General features: G+C 41.2%; 2 protein-coding genes across 3 annotated transcripts in view; both read left to right on the top strand.

Annotated features, from left to right (window-relative positions):
• Positions 1–17,661, top strand: part of LOC148103302 (polymeric immunoglobulin receptor-like) — a 796,664-nt gene that overhangs the window by 613,861 nt on the left and 165,142 nt on the right. The window lies entirely within an intron of this gene.
• Positions 11,852–13,145, top strand: LOC148103310 (phospholipase A2 inhibitor and Ly6/PLAUR domain-containing protein-like). 2 transcript variants are annotated; one of them, XM_087832124.1, is made up of 5 exons: positions 11,852–11,897; positions 12,144–12,260; positions 12,339–12,482; positions 12,723–12,833; positions 12,943–13,145. In XM_087832124.1, the coding sequence occupies exons 1-5, from the start codon at positions 11,852–11,854 to the stop codon at positions 13,143–13,145; spliced, it is 621 nt and encodes a 206-aa protein (XP_087688250.1). The 2 variants fall into 2 exon arrangements, with proteins under 2 accessions (XP_087688250.1, XP_087688241.1); XM_087832115.1 differs by having other exon boundaries at positions 12,141–12,260.

The following is a 17,661-nucleotide window of genomic DNA, read 5'->3' as shown; positions in this document are numbered from 1 at the left end:
AAAAAAGGGGGGGAGAAGGCTGACACAGGGCCTGGCCCCTCTCTGAATAACACAGCCAAAACAACATCATTTTCCTGTTCGTCTGTTTTTGTTTTGTTTTTGTTTTTTCTCTTTATGCTTAATTACAGGCTGCTTTGTCGGCCCGGAAAGCCGAGGCTGACCTGGACTCCTGCTCTCCCCTCTACCATCTTTGATGTGACCCTGACCAAATGCTACAGCAGCTGGACCCACAACAACAGCCTGAGAATGTCAACAGTGCTGCAGGAAAGCGATCTCATGCAGCGGAGACGGAGAGCGTTAAATCCAAGGCCCGTTTCACTACACGGGGGAGAGTTCCAGACTGCTTCAGCTGACAGAGCTGTGACGAGACGCCTATTAAGCCCGGATGAAAAGTGAGGCCGAGCAAAAGAATGCTGACCTTAACAACTCTGCATTAAAACTGTGCAGGACAGTGACGGACCAACACGGATGATCGGGCAGCAAAAAGGGCGTGCCAGAGACACGAGGAGTAACTGAGGTCAGAAGGCACCTCAGATTGGACAAAAGCAGCAGAAGAACATAAGCTGAAGGCACAGGTGTCGGGGCTCAGCCAGGAGCTGACCTCTGAGAAGAGCCGGACAGCAGAGCTGCAGAAGGCCGTGGAGCAAAGCAAGGAAAACATCAATAAACTTAAATCTGACGTGTACGGAAAAGACTCTGAGGTTTCTGCTCTCAGTAAGAGCTCAAGACATCAGAGCAGAAACTGAGCATGGCTCAGGAGGAGCTGGCTGCTAATCGAACCCATCAGTCAGGCTTAGAGTCCCAGATACAGGACTTAAAATCAGGCCGGAGCTTGCTGGAGCAGGAGGTTGCCAAACCTGACGAGAAGCTCCAACAGCAGGAGCAAAACCTGAAGGAGCTACAGAAGCAAAAAGGGTCAAGTTAAGGAGGAGCTGGACAAGGAGAAGATGCAGGACACTGGAGAAAAGGACTGCCTCAATTGGGGTCAGAACCAGTATGGAGAGAACTTTGGGCAGCAGCACCAATGGACCCAAACGGACTGAAAAGGAGGAGAGCAGGACCCCAGAGCATGCTTCAGGCCATGGTTTACCCAGAACACCAGAACAGGAAAGTGATGAACACAAACACACACACAAACACACACAAGCACACACATCTACATACACTGACTCAGAATCAAGAGAAACACACACATATGAACACATATGCACTCGTTGATTGACTGAGAAATGACACACACACACGCACACAAATCGAAATGCTGATTCAATTCACTGAGAAGTGATTCACACACATACATACACATGTTTGTGCAATGAAGAGTGATACACACACACGCTGATGCAATGAAGAATGCTTTACTAACAAATGCTATGCTGATACGCAAAATGCTGCACACAAACATCCAAATACAGAATTTGTTACAACAACAAGAAGCCATTGATTGTTAATTGGTTAAATGCATTTCATGTCACCCAGAGGGCATTTGTGCAGATTTAGGGGACAGGGTCTAAAGCAGTTTGGTTATGAAAACAATGTCTGTGAGTGATGTCTGTTTATGGCTCAAGGTCTCGACTGAATTGTTTACTGTGCTTCACACAGCCTGATAAGGAGCAGTGGTACAGAGTGAAAATGATGAATTAACGGTGTGAGCCTTATTTCGGAGCGCCACATTTTTGTGATTGAGATTTAATTGAAGGAGGAACACACTGAGAAAAAAAGAAAAAAAAGAAAAGGGGGCCAGCCCTTGGATTTACGTAAGCATCTCACGTGTATTTAACACAATTGCCTCAGGCTTTAAAGATCTGTACAAAATTCAACAGGAAATCATAGCTTTCCTGTATTTCCTACATTGTTGGCATGCTGGTGAGTGCTGTTGCTCCACAGTAAGAAGGTCCTGGGTGCAAGTCCACAGTCTGGCTAGTTTGCAGTGGTTTCTCTCTGGGTATTCTGGTTTCCTGCCACAGTGAAAAGTCATGCAGCTGTTAGAGCTAGGTTAATTGATGATTCTAAATTATCCGTGAATGTAAGTGTAAATGGTTGTTTGTTTCTAGGTGATAGACTGGTGACCTGTTCGGGGTGCACCCTGCCTCGTAACCTATCACTTCAGGGTTATTTCCCAGCCCTCCTGCAACCAGGATAAAGATAGGAGGATGGTAGTTGGTGTAGACCCATTCAATTTCTATGGTAACCAGAATCTAGACTTTGTTGAACCGTAGGCAATATGAAGACAACATGTAGTATTTAAGGGACCAAGTAGAATTTGGATAAAAGTTAGTGAATAGTGTTGAAAAAATGACAGAATTGTGAAGGATTAAAATATTCCAGGAGCTCAACTTACTCCATCAGAACATGTTTCAATCGTGTTATATGAACTCAAAATGCACAGGTTAACTGAATATGAAAAGGTTGTGTTGATTTAACTCAGTTGTTTAAGTTTCTACCAAAGCAAAACATTTGTGTGCAACTAGTGTCCACTATTGAATCAAATAAGTCCAACATGTTTTTGTCAGTGCAAAAAGAAGTTACGGTACCTGTATTCCTACACAATATTGTCCCGGGACGGAGAAAAAGTTTCTGGTGAAGTTTTGGTTGATTTTGGGTTTTGCTTAACACTAGGTTGATTTTATCAGTGAGGTTTGGATTGTTTTCTCTCTCTAAGAGAGAGAAAGATGGTTTTATGCTTGGACATGTTTCCAACGGGCCCCAGTATTTGTTATTATATGAGTATTTTATTGGTTACGTTTGTTTTTGCTTTTGTTACAGTGCACTGAAATAAGAACATCTGAGAGGAGTGATCCACCGGTGGTGATATTTTTGTATTTTGTGAGTTCCTGATTTAACAAATCAGCTCTTTAATCCAGGCCTGAGAGATTGAACTTTAAAGCGCTATAAAACATTCTTACTGAAAACAGTTGCAAAGTATTTTTCTCCATGATTATAATGGGCTTGGGAGAAATTCACTTATATGGGACATTGATCACATGAGAAGTCCTGAGCCTAAAAGGATTGCAGCGAGTCAATCCAGTCCAAAAAAACCCCCAAAAAACAAGGAACTGTTTTTCCTTTAAAATGATGACGTCATCTTGCTGGTGATGGAGGCTCGAATAGGTTGCGTGAGAGACTCCATTATCAGCAATATCTGGTATGAATGTGTGTGAATCTATGCATGTGACTGGACTGTGATGGACTGACGACTAAAAGTTTTAACTGACTTGATACTGAGACAAAAACGGTACCGACTTTAGGATTAGTACATGTCTACAAACAATTCACCCAGCTTGTAAAAGAAGGGTGGATGTTTTGTCTCGCTTTGTTTTGTTTTTGCAGGAACAGAAGGATGACAGAGACTAAAGGGGGAGGCTGTAGCTTCACATGAGTGTGAACTGCAGACTTAACCCTTTGGTTGCTAATTTTGAGTTACTGATGTTTGCATTAAGAAAATTGTGTTTTATTAGTTGTGTTTCGATTAATGTATCACATTATATTGTTGGGAATGTTAAATGCTAAAGTGAAGAGAAGCTTTGATTTCACTCATGACTGAACATGTTATTATTAACCATAGCAGGCCACTGTAAAAAGCCAATTAACTTTTATAGAGGAAAAAAAAAAGCAAAAAAAACCCTCTATTGATGTCTATGAATAACAGGGGAATGATAGACTTTCACATTCAAAATAGAGATATGTAATGACAAACACTGGTCCATGTCATTTAGGTTCTCCATTGAAATAGTCAATAATTTAGAAAAGTAGGATAGAACCTACAGGGGCATGTGCTGAGATGTGGTGCTGCACAAGAACAAGAGCAAAATAAAGAAAAATTATTGTGTTTAGCTTTGATAAATTCAAATTAAAATGTACCATTACACTCAGAGGATCAATATGAAATTCAATATATGCTAATTTTGTATGAAGTACGTGACTGATAACTGTTCTGTCCTGAGCTTTTGTTTTTACAGCACCCACTTGACCACACCAACAGTTTCTCGCCACCAAAAGGGGGTACTTGCAAAGAATAGGGAGGAATATCATCAGAAGTGGGAAAGGTAAGCCCCGATGGGGGTGATAACAACCATTAATTTCACGTATGGTCAAATTCTTAAAATTTTACCCCAAACATGAAAAATTCTTCAAACATTTAGAGACAGAGTGGAGTTCTAGATAAACATAATGTAGCAAACTACATAAGGATGGAGCATTGGAATCAATAAGATGGTGAAATAACACACAGGAAAAATGTTGATCATGTTGATTATGTTTATTCCAGTGTGCAGAGATTGGCTAATCTGACCAGGAAATGTTATAAAATGGATTGTCGGAACAGTCAGCGTTAAAGTCACCTTTGACAGTCCAGACTAAGATGGCGTTGGACATTTTCAGGGCGGAAAAGTTTTGGTGTGACCAAGGTGTGGTTTGGCTTGTTGTATGTATATTTCAAGATGATATGGCTCTGGATGGACCAGTTACCAGGGCATGGAAGGAGGACAGACTCATTAAATGAGGAGAAGGAATATCTGGGGTTGGAGATCCTCTGGGTGAGTGGTTGACTAAAAGCATGCATAAAATAAAAGCTATCTTTTGTTATTGATTGGTAATAGATTGATAATTGGCCACATTCACAGTTGTATTGACTTGTAGTGGACGCAGTCTACTTCATGTTTAAACACTCTAATTAGCAGATTGAAAATAGTGACATTAAAGGAAGAACATGCAGCACCACCCTGTCAGATGCCAGTGCCGGTGGGGCTCAGTGATGAATCAGGTGAGCTGGATTCATGGCTGAATTAAAACATAGAGGCCCCTGCTGTGGTCAGTAAGGGATAAAAAGAGTGTGTTTTACTGTTATTTTACCATCAGCATTATTGTTACATCAGAATCATATAACAAGCATTGCATTAAACATTTATTGAAGCTATTGACATTATATTAATATTTGTATTACAGTGATTGTTATAACCTCATGTTAATCTTCTATTTACAGGTGTCAGAGTAATCATATGATCTTTCATTGCAGGTGTAACAAGTTTTAAGTAGTCGCCGTTGATTAAACAACATTCATTTAATATTGCAGACGTGATTCAGAGCATTACACACAGATCAACTTAACAATCGGCAGAACCATATAGCGGGAATGTTGTGTCTCAATAAGGGACAGTTGACTCGAGGAGATGAGTGGGAGTCAGTGCCTGTCCTTGAGAAGGAGAGAATGTTCCTTTGCTGTGTCAAAAGTAGCCAACAAGTTCATGTTGAAGTGAAGTTCATATTAATACAGGTTTTGTTTGTAGACAATTGTGAAGACGCAGGCTCTGGGCGGAGCCAGGAGTTGAACAGATCTAACTTGACAAGTAAATTGATTTCATTCTCTAACACAGGATAACAAGACTGGAGCAACGACACTGGATAGGAGAAAGTCTGATACTTTCTAAGATATGAGGTCACTAACCTGTTCTTTTAATTTTCTAGCTCCGTTGAATTGACACATGTTAGAATTAGAAATGGCTAATTTGTTTTTGATGTTTTTTATTAGAATGAGTGGTTTTAATCATTTTCATACACACCTTGCAAATGTGCTTATAAGGAGTTGGCACTCGGTCTTTTGAAGGTCATAAGCTTCGTTCGGCGATAGTCCGGACTGATAAAGTGTAGGAAATGCCAGTGCAGCGGGCTAAATGCAAACACGCTTACACACACATACACTAAATTAGGATAAGTCCTTGGGACATTCTGAATGTTCTAAACCAATTTTGAACCACCAAAAGATCAGTAGACAACAACATTAGATTGTTAGAGCTGGGAAGAGAGGTGTTTTGGTTTTCTGTCTCTTACAGAGAAAGGAACAGACACCAGACGAGGTCACAGATATACGAGGATCCTTCGCAGCAGAGACAGACACGGTGACTGCTGAAACATCAACTGGGTTCAAGTGTCATGGCATTTTGGGCTCCAGTTAGTCACCTCAAAAGGATGGATCCCATAAACACAGCAATAACCATGAAGGGGTTGACGGAAATCCAGGAACACCAGACCAACGACGTTCGAGAGGCTCTTGGTCATAAGGGGGACACGTTCCTGTTCCTTTTTTCTGGGGAACACAGCGGTGACCCCAGAATACACAGATCATTGTTTGAAATCGGGGCAGAATAATCCCCTGATCTGTGCAACGACTGAAGGGTTGTCTAACCCCTGAGGTTGAAGGAAACAAGAGCAGAGGATCACCCGACTGGAAGACACTGGTGCCTACAGCCATAAAATAAAGGTTAAAAGCTCCTCGGACAGAGGTTCTAGTCTGAGTACGTTTGAAGGGTATAAGGTAGCACCGAAATAAAGCTGTGGGAGAACTGGGGAGTGATGGGAGTATCATCTGTACCTACTGTTGTTGTTGTAATAAAAGTTTTTCTTGCATCTGAACTGCGCAAACACAGAGGTCATCTCACATATGGTTCACCCAACAGGGGGACAAAGGGCCTCAGGAGTAAGGAGAAATGAACCCGGCAACACTAGATTGCAGGGTGTAAGTGAGGAATTGTCGGATTATAATATTATTTTATGCCATGTTAGACCCCTAATTAAAGATTGTGAATTATTATGTAGTTTTAGTTTGCATTATTCTCCTGAATTAGAAGAAGGTGATAACTGTTACATTTAGGAAACTGATTTGCATTACATTAGACTGCTGATTTATTGTGAATGAATGATATTGTTTTATGATGCATTATACTGCTGAGTTATAAGAAAATACTGTTCACAGAAAGTCATCGCCTTATTTGTCTGATTAGAAGAGAACAGAGCATACTGCCCCATCTCAGCAGGAGCAGATAAACAGGGAGCCAAGGTCGTAGTTTAGGCGCTGTGTGAGAGAAAGAATGTGAATGTTTAGGCTTTTATGATTAGGTGGGGGCCACTAGAGGCTATAAGAGTTTGATCAAGGCTCCACCATTTTGAGATCTGATGCTGTCTGCTGTATGGTGTCCATCTCCCACGCGTGTGTTCATTAAATCATCGTTTGACTTGACCCGGCCGGACCAGTGTTGTTATTTTGGGTTTTCCTCTTGTATCCATCCCCAATATTTGAATCCGTAACAAGAGGCGTGTCAACCAGGACAGCCCTACAACGTCCAGAGCCTTCAGGAACTCGGGGCAGACCACATCAACACCAGGGGCTCTGCCACCAAGGAGTTGTTTAACTGCCTCAGTGACCTTGCCCCCGGAAATTGGCAGGTCATTCCCCTCATCCCCAGACTCTGCTTCCTCCTCGGAAGACGCGTCAGTGGGATTAAGGAGGTCCTCGAAGTATTCCTTCCACCGCCTGACAATTTTCTCAGTCGACGTCAGCAGCGCTCCGCCAGCACTATACACAGTGCAGGTAGAGCACCGCTTTCCCCTCCTGAGACGCCTGACGGTTTGCCAGAACCTCTTCGAGGCAGTCCGAAAGTCTTTTTCCATAGCCTCTCCGAACTCCTCCCACACCCGAGTTTTTGCTTCAGCCACTGCCCGAGCCGCATTCCGCTTGGCCTGTCGATACCTGTCGGCTGCCTCCGGAGTCCCACAGGCAAACCAAGCCCGATAGGACTCCTTCTTCAGCCTGGTGGCTCCCTTCACCTCTGGTGTCCACCATTTGGTTCGGGGATTACCACCACGGCAGGCACCAACCACCTTGCGGCCGCAGCTCAATGCAGAAGCTTCGGCAATGGAGACGCTGAACATGGTCCATTCGGACTCAATGTCCCCAGTCTCCCTCGGAATGCTGTTGAAGCTCTGCCGGAGGTGTGCGTTGAAGATCTCGCAGACTGGGGCCTCTGCTAGTCGTTCCCAGCACACCCTCACTACGCGTTTAGGTGGACCAGGTCTGTCCAGCGTCCTCCCCCGCCACCTGATCCAACTCACCACCAGGTGGTGATCAGTTGACAGCTCAGCCCCTCTCTTTACCCGAGTGTCCAGAACATATGGTTGCAGGTCTGGTGATACGATTACAAAATCGATCATCGACCTACGGCCTAGAGCGTCCTGGTGCCACGTGCACTTATGGACACTCTTATGTTCGAACAAGGTGTTCGTTATGGCCAAACTGTGATTAGCACAGAAGTCCAATAACAAAGCACCGCTCGGGTTCAGATCAGGGAGGCCGTTCCTCCCAATCACGCCCCTCCAGGTCTCGCTGTCGTTACCCACGTGAGCATTGAAGTCTCCCAGCAGGACAGCAGAGTCTCCAGGTGGAGCACCTTCCAGCACCCCCCCAGGGACTCTAAGAAGGCTGGGTACTCCGAACTGCCACTCGGCGCATAAGCGCAGATGACAGTCAGGACCCGTTCCCCGACCCTAAGGCGCAGGGAACAAACCCTCTCGTCCACCGGGAAAAACCCCAACGTACCGGCAGCAAGCCGAGGGGATATTAGAATACCCACCCCAGCCCGCCGCCTCTCACAAGGGGCAACTCCAGACTGAGACAGAGTCCAGCCCCTCTCCAGGAGACTGGTTCCAGAGCCCAGGCCATGCGTAGAGGTGAGCCCGACTATATCTAGCCGGTACCTCTCAACCTCACGCACTAACTCAGGCTCCTTCCCCACCAGAGAGGTGACATTCCATGTCCCTATTGCCAGTCTTGGCAGCCGGGGGTCAGTCCGCCAGGGCCTCCGTTCCTGGCCGCCACCCGTCACACAATGCACCCGACCCCTATGGCGCCTCCTGCGGGTGGTGGGCCTGCGGGAGGATGGGCCCATGTCTCCTCTTCGGGCTGTGCCCGGCCGGGCCCCATGGACTAAGGCCCGGCCACCAGACGCTCGCCCTCGGGCGCCCTGCCCGGTAACCCTATCCCGGGCAGGGTAAACTGTTCCCTCGGTGTTCTTTTCATAAGGGTCTTCTGAATCGCTCTTTGTCTGGTCCCTCACCCACGACCAATTTGCCATGGGAGACCCTACCAGGGGGCAAAAGTGTATAAAAACACTTCACAGATAATAGTCAGGGCACAGATTTAAAGCAGAAAATGAATCCTGCCTTTAGCACTAAACAACGCTGTGGTGTAAACACAGTCAGCCCAGTCTCATAGGAAATATGAAACAGTCACAAAACAGTGTTTGTGTTCAGTGACACAAATGTTCACTTCATCACAGCCAGCATGACTTCATAATCATGTATTTCGTGAGTGTAACACATCTGTTTGTCAAATTCTTTAGTGAGAACACACACACCAGTCGTGTCAAACAGCTTGTAATGCTCTGAGTTTAGGAAAGAGACATCCTACATACAGCACCATGAAATCTGTGGATCTGATTTAAATGTTTTACGCAGCATGGGAACAAACAAGAAACAATTTCTGGTTTTTGCTCGTAGTCTGGTTCATTACCAGAAACCTGTTTATCAGCAACTCAAAGCTCCCACATTTTTAGAGCCCATGGCAGTGGATGCTGCTGTAATTATACTCTGGTTTTGTGCTTGTTTCAGCCACCTGTTGGTCAGCTTCTCAAATTCTAGAAATGGTTTTACGGTAACGATATGAAGTAACATTTATTTCTGTACGTGGTGAGATAATGTCTTGAGCCATGCCGAGTGAAAATATCAAACTTGGAATAACAGAATTTCAAACTTGCGGCTGTTCAACGGGAGGCTGGTATGAATCCTGAATATGAGGAGTATTACGTTTTATGTAGATCACAAAACCACCAGTTTCACTGTAACATGCCCATTTGCCTGTGGTAGTTGGTGCTGGGAGGTTATTACTGGGCGGGAGATGTTATCAGAGTTATCAGAGCTGTCATTGGCTCAGAGTCGTTATTGCAGCATCAAAACTTTGTTTCTGTCAGTATACTGGAATGAGCTGGATCTGAAACAAAGGCAGCTGTTACTGTGTTAGATTAACATCTGCATGTTGAAACATATTATTAAAAGTAAAGATGTGCACTTACAGACACGTGTCACAGTGACGGCTGAGGATCCTCAGAGTCCTCTGCACAGTGCTCAGGGATTTCCTCATCTTTCATGTTGTCTGCCTGTTTGAATTCAAGCATCATCGTCTATAACTGAGTGTCTGACAGCCTAAAAAAAAAAAAAACAGAGCCTGAAAATGAGACATAAAAAGCCTTTTTGGTGAAATTATGCTCACATTTAAAATTGATGTCATTTGCTTCATTTTGAGTTTGATTATTTTGTCTTTTCTGTAATTAGTTTCCAAACCTGTAAGCAGTTGAGTGCAGGGGTGTCAAACATAAGGCATGGGGGCCAGAATGGGCCCAGCAAAGAGTCCAAATCGGCCAAATGGAAGTTTTTGGAGAATGTGAAGGAGGAACTTCTCTGCCATGACCACTCATAAAAAACCAAATGAATGAAGTAACAGAGAAACAATTAAATGACAGAAAATTCCTGTTTTTTCACTGTTTATAGAAATAAAAAAAAAATACATTTTCTGTTCATTAACAAAAACTTTTTTACAGATTTTTTGATGAGCTACATTCCTCTGAACCTTCAGTTTGATTATTTATTTATTTCCATCCTTGTTGTTAATGCTTTGACCATCACAGCACTATGAACTGTGGGTAATCCCTCAGGTCCACAGAGATGAGGACTTATAGAAAATGTGAATAAGGACTCAAAGTGTGTGCAGAGAGCCGTCATGCACTTGATACCATGACAACAGGACGGCCCTGAGCCCTGAGAGGCCGACACAAAGCTGTGACTGTTTATCTGCACGTCTCAAACACTGCAGACCTTTTCTTATTCTCCAACACGTTTGTTTTTTCTCAGAAACATTATCCATGCTTGACTGCAGGACTATCTGACAACCAAGGTCAGTATGTTGGTGAGGATCATTTGACCACAGCAGGTTACAGAAATGCTTTTTCTCATGAGGTAAAACTAAAGTTGGCTCTTGTGTATTGTGTGAGAATTAAATTATTTTGCATGTTGGGTCAGGAGCAAACCCACTGTTCTCTCTGCTCCCCGGCTGTAGAGGACACCCTGCATCCTCCACCATGGTTTCAAAGCTCCAGCCGAATACTGACCATGCCGCTGTCAGCTGTCACACACTATTCTCACTGAGAAAAACTGGTAAACATTATAAACTTCTATTCACATTTAGAATAACTGATTAGGCCATTTTATTCATTTACTACCATTCAAAATCCACGAATTAAAAAAAACAGGACAACCAACATGAATGTAGAAATAAAGTTCTTTCATGTTTACCTTTTAAATAGGTTTGCTTACAAAGACATCATAAACGTCTTTAAACATTGAGCTCCCACATAAACCATTGCTAATCCCCGTGTGTTACACGTGTTCGTTTCCATGTTTATTTTGTGGCTTTTGATCCGGGTCGTAACACTGTAGAGGAAGGGGTCTCTCTCCTCCCATTTACTTTTATACAGCAGGGACAGCAGGAAGTGCAACCTTTAATGCAACTAGTCCACTAGTGAACTAGTAATATTAGTACAGTATTTTTGCACAAGAGCTTTGTACCTGGATTTTAACTGATTACATTTCATTAGTGGCTTTTCCCAAAGCTAGTCAGCGATTGAAGTTAACCAAATCATTTTTAAATTATGCAAAGTGTTAATGTTGGACCGGCCTTTTCTTTGAACTAGAAACTGATTATTTACAAGCTTTCATAGGATCTCAGAAGCATATCTAAAAGTTCAAAGATCTTTTCAAATAACGTGTTTGCCAAAATGATTGTTAATTTACAAATTGAAGAAAGGCTAATATTTGCTGTGCAAATAAACATTTTTGATAGTCAGGCTCCTTCACTGTCAAAGGAAGAGTTAAGGAGTGGTCAGAGAGAGGAGACCACTCCCCCAATAAGAATTACTTATAACCTGAACAGGAACTAAACTAAAATTCACTTGTGTCTGACCATCTCACGATGCAGATCCTTGTGCTGATCCTTGGGATTGTGCTGCTCCCTAAAGGCAAGTTTTTGTTCAGTTATCTGTTCTTTTAAAGGAAGTGTGTACTCTAATATTCAATGAAACCTTTTTAAATTGCTTTTACAACATGTGTTATTACAACCCAGCAATGTGTCTACTTCCTGTAAATGATTTTTTTTGTTCTTTGTTTGAATCTATTTCAGCCAGTGTTTCATAATTTATCCATACAGTTAATGCAAGAAAACATGATTTAACTCTCTTTTTATAAAATATTTTGTGGTTTATCAGCCTGCCCATTGAAATGCTATGATTGCACACCTGGAACATCTGGAGGCTGCGTTGGGACAATAGATTGTCCTTCGTCCTATACTCGCTGTGGTTCAGCCAGAATTAATTCAAAAATGGGTAAAATTTTATTTTATAGTTCTTCTTCTTTTCTTTTTTGACCTTACTGAGTTGACAGTGGTTCCTCTTTGGTTTCAGGTGGTGTGGAAAATAAACGTATGTGGCGAACTTGTTTTACACCTGATCAGTGCTTCAATGGCTCAGTCAACCTTGGATTTTCCCAAGCTGTAATTAACACCATGTGTTGCACCTCTGATCTTTGCAACTCTCAAGATGTCCCTGGTAATTTACACCATGTTTCTTGGTATTGTGGAATATTTATCCTGTTGTGATAAATAACAGAATAATAGATTTTATTAATTATGTGAAAAAAGTTACAAAATGAGGTTTGAGACAATTTATTTTTTCACTCACCAAGTTCACTTGATGAGAAAGAATCCAGTATTTGCGTATCTGAAGTTTTTTGTCACTTGATAAAATAATCAATGAAAGAAATATGACATATATTTTTGTGCTTTATAGATTGGAGCATCTCCTCTCCAAATGGGAAAAAGTGCTTCCAGTGTGATGGAAAGGACTGCACCAAAACTCTCACCTGCAATGGAAATGAGGACTACTGCATCTCAGCAGCAGGTAATGGGCCTACAGCATTACGTTTCTGCATGTTTGTTCTTTTCTGCTTACAGGAACATTCAGTGATTCTTTTTTCAAACTTGTAGTTGAATAATGTTTGTTTTCTCAGTGAAAGCAGGAGGGACAACTACTAAAGTAAAGGGCTGTGCCTCCAAGATGATTTGTTCAAATTCACAAACTGCGCAGCTCTCAGCAGTCATTGGAGGAGAAATCAGCTGCTGCCAGTGTGACCTCTGCAACAGAGCCAGCAGTACAACAGCCCACCTCCTGCTTTTTGTGGCCCCGCTGATCTCTTTGGTCTTTTTCTCTTAGCTGACGGGGAAGAAAGCACAGCACAGTTTTTCTTTAAACCACTTATTTACCAAGAGTTGGATGAAAATATAGTAATATATGACACACACGTTGATGATGTAGATGTAGAGTCAATGTTCATTTGAATGTGACAGCTTCAGTCTTGGTGACACATCAGATTAACCTGTACAGACATACAACTGTTTTAGCTGATCTTGGCTCTGTAGAAGCTTTAGCACCACTTCTTTAAAGATTTAAGTGAGTCTATGTAGATATTTAAGCCTGAAGAATTTTTTGTGCCTTGTGGATTAGAGAAAATCTCAAATAAATTTATACCTGTGCACCCAAGTCTTGTTCTTTTAAGAATCTAAAGATATATGTTGTACAATCATTCAATTCTGGGAAAAGATCAGCGAGATAATTACAAATCTTCAAGCATCATCTGGTTCCAGTTGCACAACATGTGCACATAATTATACGTACAGAACAAGCCAAGCAGGGAAAATAGAGAGAGGAAAAAAGATGTTTCCACCTCTGCCAAATGAAATCAAATGAACGCAATTAATAAGAATTCAGTTCTTTAAAGAAGTTTTAACACAGTCCCTCAGCAAGATCTGGATTAAAAAAATAATGCAACACGGTTGTTATTCTTCTTTAATTGTGGAGATTTCTAATTAGTCTGTATTTAAGTATCTAGACCTAGAAAGCACTGTGCTATGGACCCCGTGAAGCCTCAGATCTTTGCCCAGTTTGTTGTTTATCTTTGCGAGCAACAGATGAAAACTACACTGCTGCATTTAACACAGAGGTCACATTATGAGTGACTTTGTGTTACACAAATAAAATGGATAATGTCCACATGAAGAATTCTTTAAAATGTCATGTTACACACTTTGATTAAAAAGAATTAAGCAGCTTTGTGAGTCTGCCTTTACTGTATCTTCTGCAATATATAAAAACATTTTTATACACTTGCACACAGTCTCACACCGCTTTTCTTAGGCGCACTGCATCATGGTGAGTGGCCTGGCTTGTTTCAAACTCAAAACACCGATACTTCTTACTGTAGCATAGATGAAATAAACATAAACAAAAGATGTGATTCCCAAGTCTGAATCCACTGTGATCACAGCCCAGTACAGGTAGAGATCCACCACAGCGCCACGAGGTTTCCACACGAACTGGCAAATTAGCTCCAGCTGCTAATCGGTAGCATCATGGCTAATCTACATCACTACCAGTAATATACAGTAACCACACATAATTGGAATTAACAGCCAACTTTTGCACATTCCCTGCAACCGTGTGGACTTATCTTTAGACCAAGGTCAAACTATTTACTGTTTTTATCTCTTTACCTGCAAATATATAGACATAGTATATTGTTACACACTTGTAAACGTCTCATTGGAGACTGGCACACACATGATTTTGCAACAACTAAAGAAAATAAAATATTTGAACCATCAGAACATTTTAACCAAATACAATACTGTAAATAAAAGATTACAGGGGCAGGGTTTTTTGTTTTTGTCAATAAAGCATTTCATGTCCTTACAAGTGCTATTTTTTCTCCTGCTTAAAAAATTGGTTAGTGACAGTCCCTGGATAAGCAGAGGAAGGTGGATGGATTAAATTTGCTTAGTAACTTATCCACAAGGCACTCAGTCATTCAAGTTAGCCAAATCACATTCAAAATATGCAAAGGTTCATGGTTGACCTAGCTTGGTTGATGGCGACTATGCTCCAGCCTCCAGCTTCCACAGGCTCTCAAAGAAGCATTACAGAGATGCACACAGGCAGAAAAATCCCCAAAAGCAAGATGACGTAACTTAAAAGTTAGCAATAACTGCTGCTCCTTTTTTTGGTTTTTGGTTTTTCTAGGAATTCAAATCTTCAAATTCAAAATTTATGGCTCCCACGTTTGGCTCCAGCCCAGCTTTGCTTTGTGTTTAAATGAGTTCTAGTTATGAGGTTGGGTTGTTTGTGTGATGGCCAAACAAACCTTTTAAACACAATCCTCTTTGGTGGCATCTGGTTGCCAAAGAAATGAAGAGCAGCTTGAATCTGCAACTTGAAATGAACTGCTTAAATGTGACTGCCCACTCTATAGAGCTGAGCTGTCAGATTCTGTGTGATATTATGCCACAATCCTGTCAGGAATCAGGATGGTTTTGTTGTGTTTTAGATATGTACGCTTTGGAGGGACAAAATAATGTCAGGTGTGTTGGATTAAAAAATTATTTTGTGAGGTCATGCTTATGTGAAACTAGTGGAGAGGTACGTTTCTACATAATACACACAAACAGTTTGGACACAGCTTTTCATTTTATGGTTCTTCTTTATTTTGTAGATTGTTACTGAACCAAAACTCTAAATGAACACATGTGTAATTTTGTAGTAAAGAAAAAAGAATGAAATAACTCAAATATGTTTGTTATGTTTATGTTATATTTTCAAAATAGTCAACCTTTGCTTTGATTGCTGCTTTGCACACTCTTGGCACTCTGTTGATGAACTTCATGAGGTATTCAACTGAAATATTATTGTTATTATTATCTTTAAGTGATATTATTATTACTTCGAGGCTGGACTAATGTAATTCATTATTATCAGGATGTCCTAAAAACTAACTCCAAAGGCTGAGTGAGTTCTGAACAACCAAAAAGCTCAATCAGCAACATCCTCCAGCAGAACTCTATCAGGTCGGTCCTGATGTGCACAAACATGTTTTAGATGGACTCAGTGGTTTAACATTAAACATGTTATTATGAAAGAAAAAAGTTTTGCTCTGACAGCTTTTCTGAGAGATCTAATAAGAACCCAAACACATTGACCTCTTTGTAGAACATTATTAAATAAGCATATTAAATATTACTGCTGCATAGGTTTAAGGAGTCGATCCTTTTATAGAGATTTCATATTTATATTTTAGACATACTTATCAAATGCTGCTGCTGACACTAACAACTAATGAAGGATAGAAACAGACATGACTCCAGTCTAGCTCTGCTTATCATTGCTGAGTCATTTGTTGTTCTTTGTTTTTGTTACTTTTGGAAGGAACAATTGGACTGTTTATAATTTGCAAGAGTAAATTTATTTGTTTGGTTACTTAATGGAGTAATGAGGACGGTTTATGAAGATCTGGACTTACATCCATCTAACAGTACAGGAGAGGCTCAACAGGTTCTGAGGTGGCTGTTTACAAAATGTTGTATCCTGTAAAGATTCTTTACAGTTTTACATTGAGAAACATTATTCTGGAAATATTTAGCCTGTATAAAGTATTAAGGCCACTTTTGAATCACAAACTTTAGAAAAAATCTGGGCGATTCATAACAAGCTGGAGGGTTGGTCCTAAGATTATTAACATTTTAAACACTGGGTTTGTGAAGATGGAAAAACAAAACAACTAAAACAAAGGAAAAAAACTACGTAGCACAAACTCTTGAAAGGGGACCTTTATGTCACTGAGCACATTATTATGTATGCATTAATAAATAACAACTTAATAAAGACATTACACTCTTAATTTGTTAAGAAGCATGAAGATAGAGTGATCTTTATCCAGAAGTGGAAATTATGCTTGTGGCTAAACCATTGTACAAAAACGTCAACAATCCAGCATTAAACGTATTTACAATGTGTCAGTAAAGAGTGACCTGCACTTCTAGCCTGTGTGTAATGAGCCCACAACACTGGACATTATATTTCTTCATTTCCACTTAATACTGTACAGCTGCTGTTATTGTACATATATATTTGTATTTCTTCATACATTCTTATATATTTCTACACTGTGTATTTTGTTGTACAGTTTTTTTCAACTTTAATTTATACATTTAATTTTATTGAAATTGTGACGTTGTGATTAAAGTTTTCTTACTGACACGGGTAGGATGGTCAGGCGTCCTCTGTTCCTTCACCGTTCATGAACTGTCACTTATAAAATGCTGCCAAACATCAACTACACTCAATAACTAAACGTGTGCAGGTTAAAGTGATGGACGCCCAGATCTGCACTCCAAATACAAACAGACTAAAGGTGTTTCCTTCAGAAACAAAGACAATATTTACAAAGATCTCACAGGTCAATTGTGAGCGATCACAGCAGCATCTCATCCTGACTAACAGCTTTTAGATGCAGGGAGAGCGTCGTGGTTCAGAGGTGGTTCAGCAGATGATGAAGGCCTTTCTGTTGCATTGTGTAGTGCTGTGGATGCCATGATGGTTGACTGGGTCTGCTTCTACTGAACTCACAAACACTTCTGAGGTATTTACACCTGAAGCCTCATTTAATGTGAGTCAGAAACAAACGGCTCACCTGTGATTAATGGATGTTTCCCTGCATTTATATTTTCACACAGTTTATTTCTTACAGCAGGAAAACTGAATGAAAGGAGGATTTGATGGCTGACTGTATGAGAGCTGTTGGGGTGAAAGGAAAATGAGGTTGGAGGAGTGAGTTAACAGGTTAATGTGGGGGTGTAAAACAATGGGGTAAAAAAAAGGAAAAAGGAAACAGAGAAAGACA

The sequence above is a fragment of the Neolamprologus brichardi genome, chromosome 3 (assembly GCF_056152115.1).
Source record: "Neolamprologus brichardi isolate AB-2024 chromosome 3, ASM5615211v1, whole genome shotgun sequence".
Classification (NCBI taxonomy): Eukaryota; Metazoa; Chordata; class Actinopteri; order Cichliformes; family Cichlidae; genus Neolamprologus; species Neolamprologus brichardi.
Note: the sequence above shows the minus strand (reverse complement) of the source record. Positions and strands in the feature narration are given on the sequence as shown.

Coding starts and splice junctions, on each gene's coding strand:
- LOC148103310 (XM_087832115.1), top strand. CDS start 11,852: ATGCAGATCCTTGTGCTGATCCTTGGGATTGTGCTGCTCCCTAAAG. Junction 12,261..12,338: donor CAGAATTAATTCAAAAATGG/GTAAAATTTTAT, acceptor CTTTGGTTTCAG/GTGGTGTGGAAAATAAACGT. Junction 12,834..12,942: donor CTACTGCATCTCAGCAGCAG/GTAATGGGCCTA, acceptor TTGTTTTCTCAG/TGAAAGCAGGAGGGACAACT.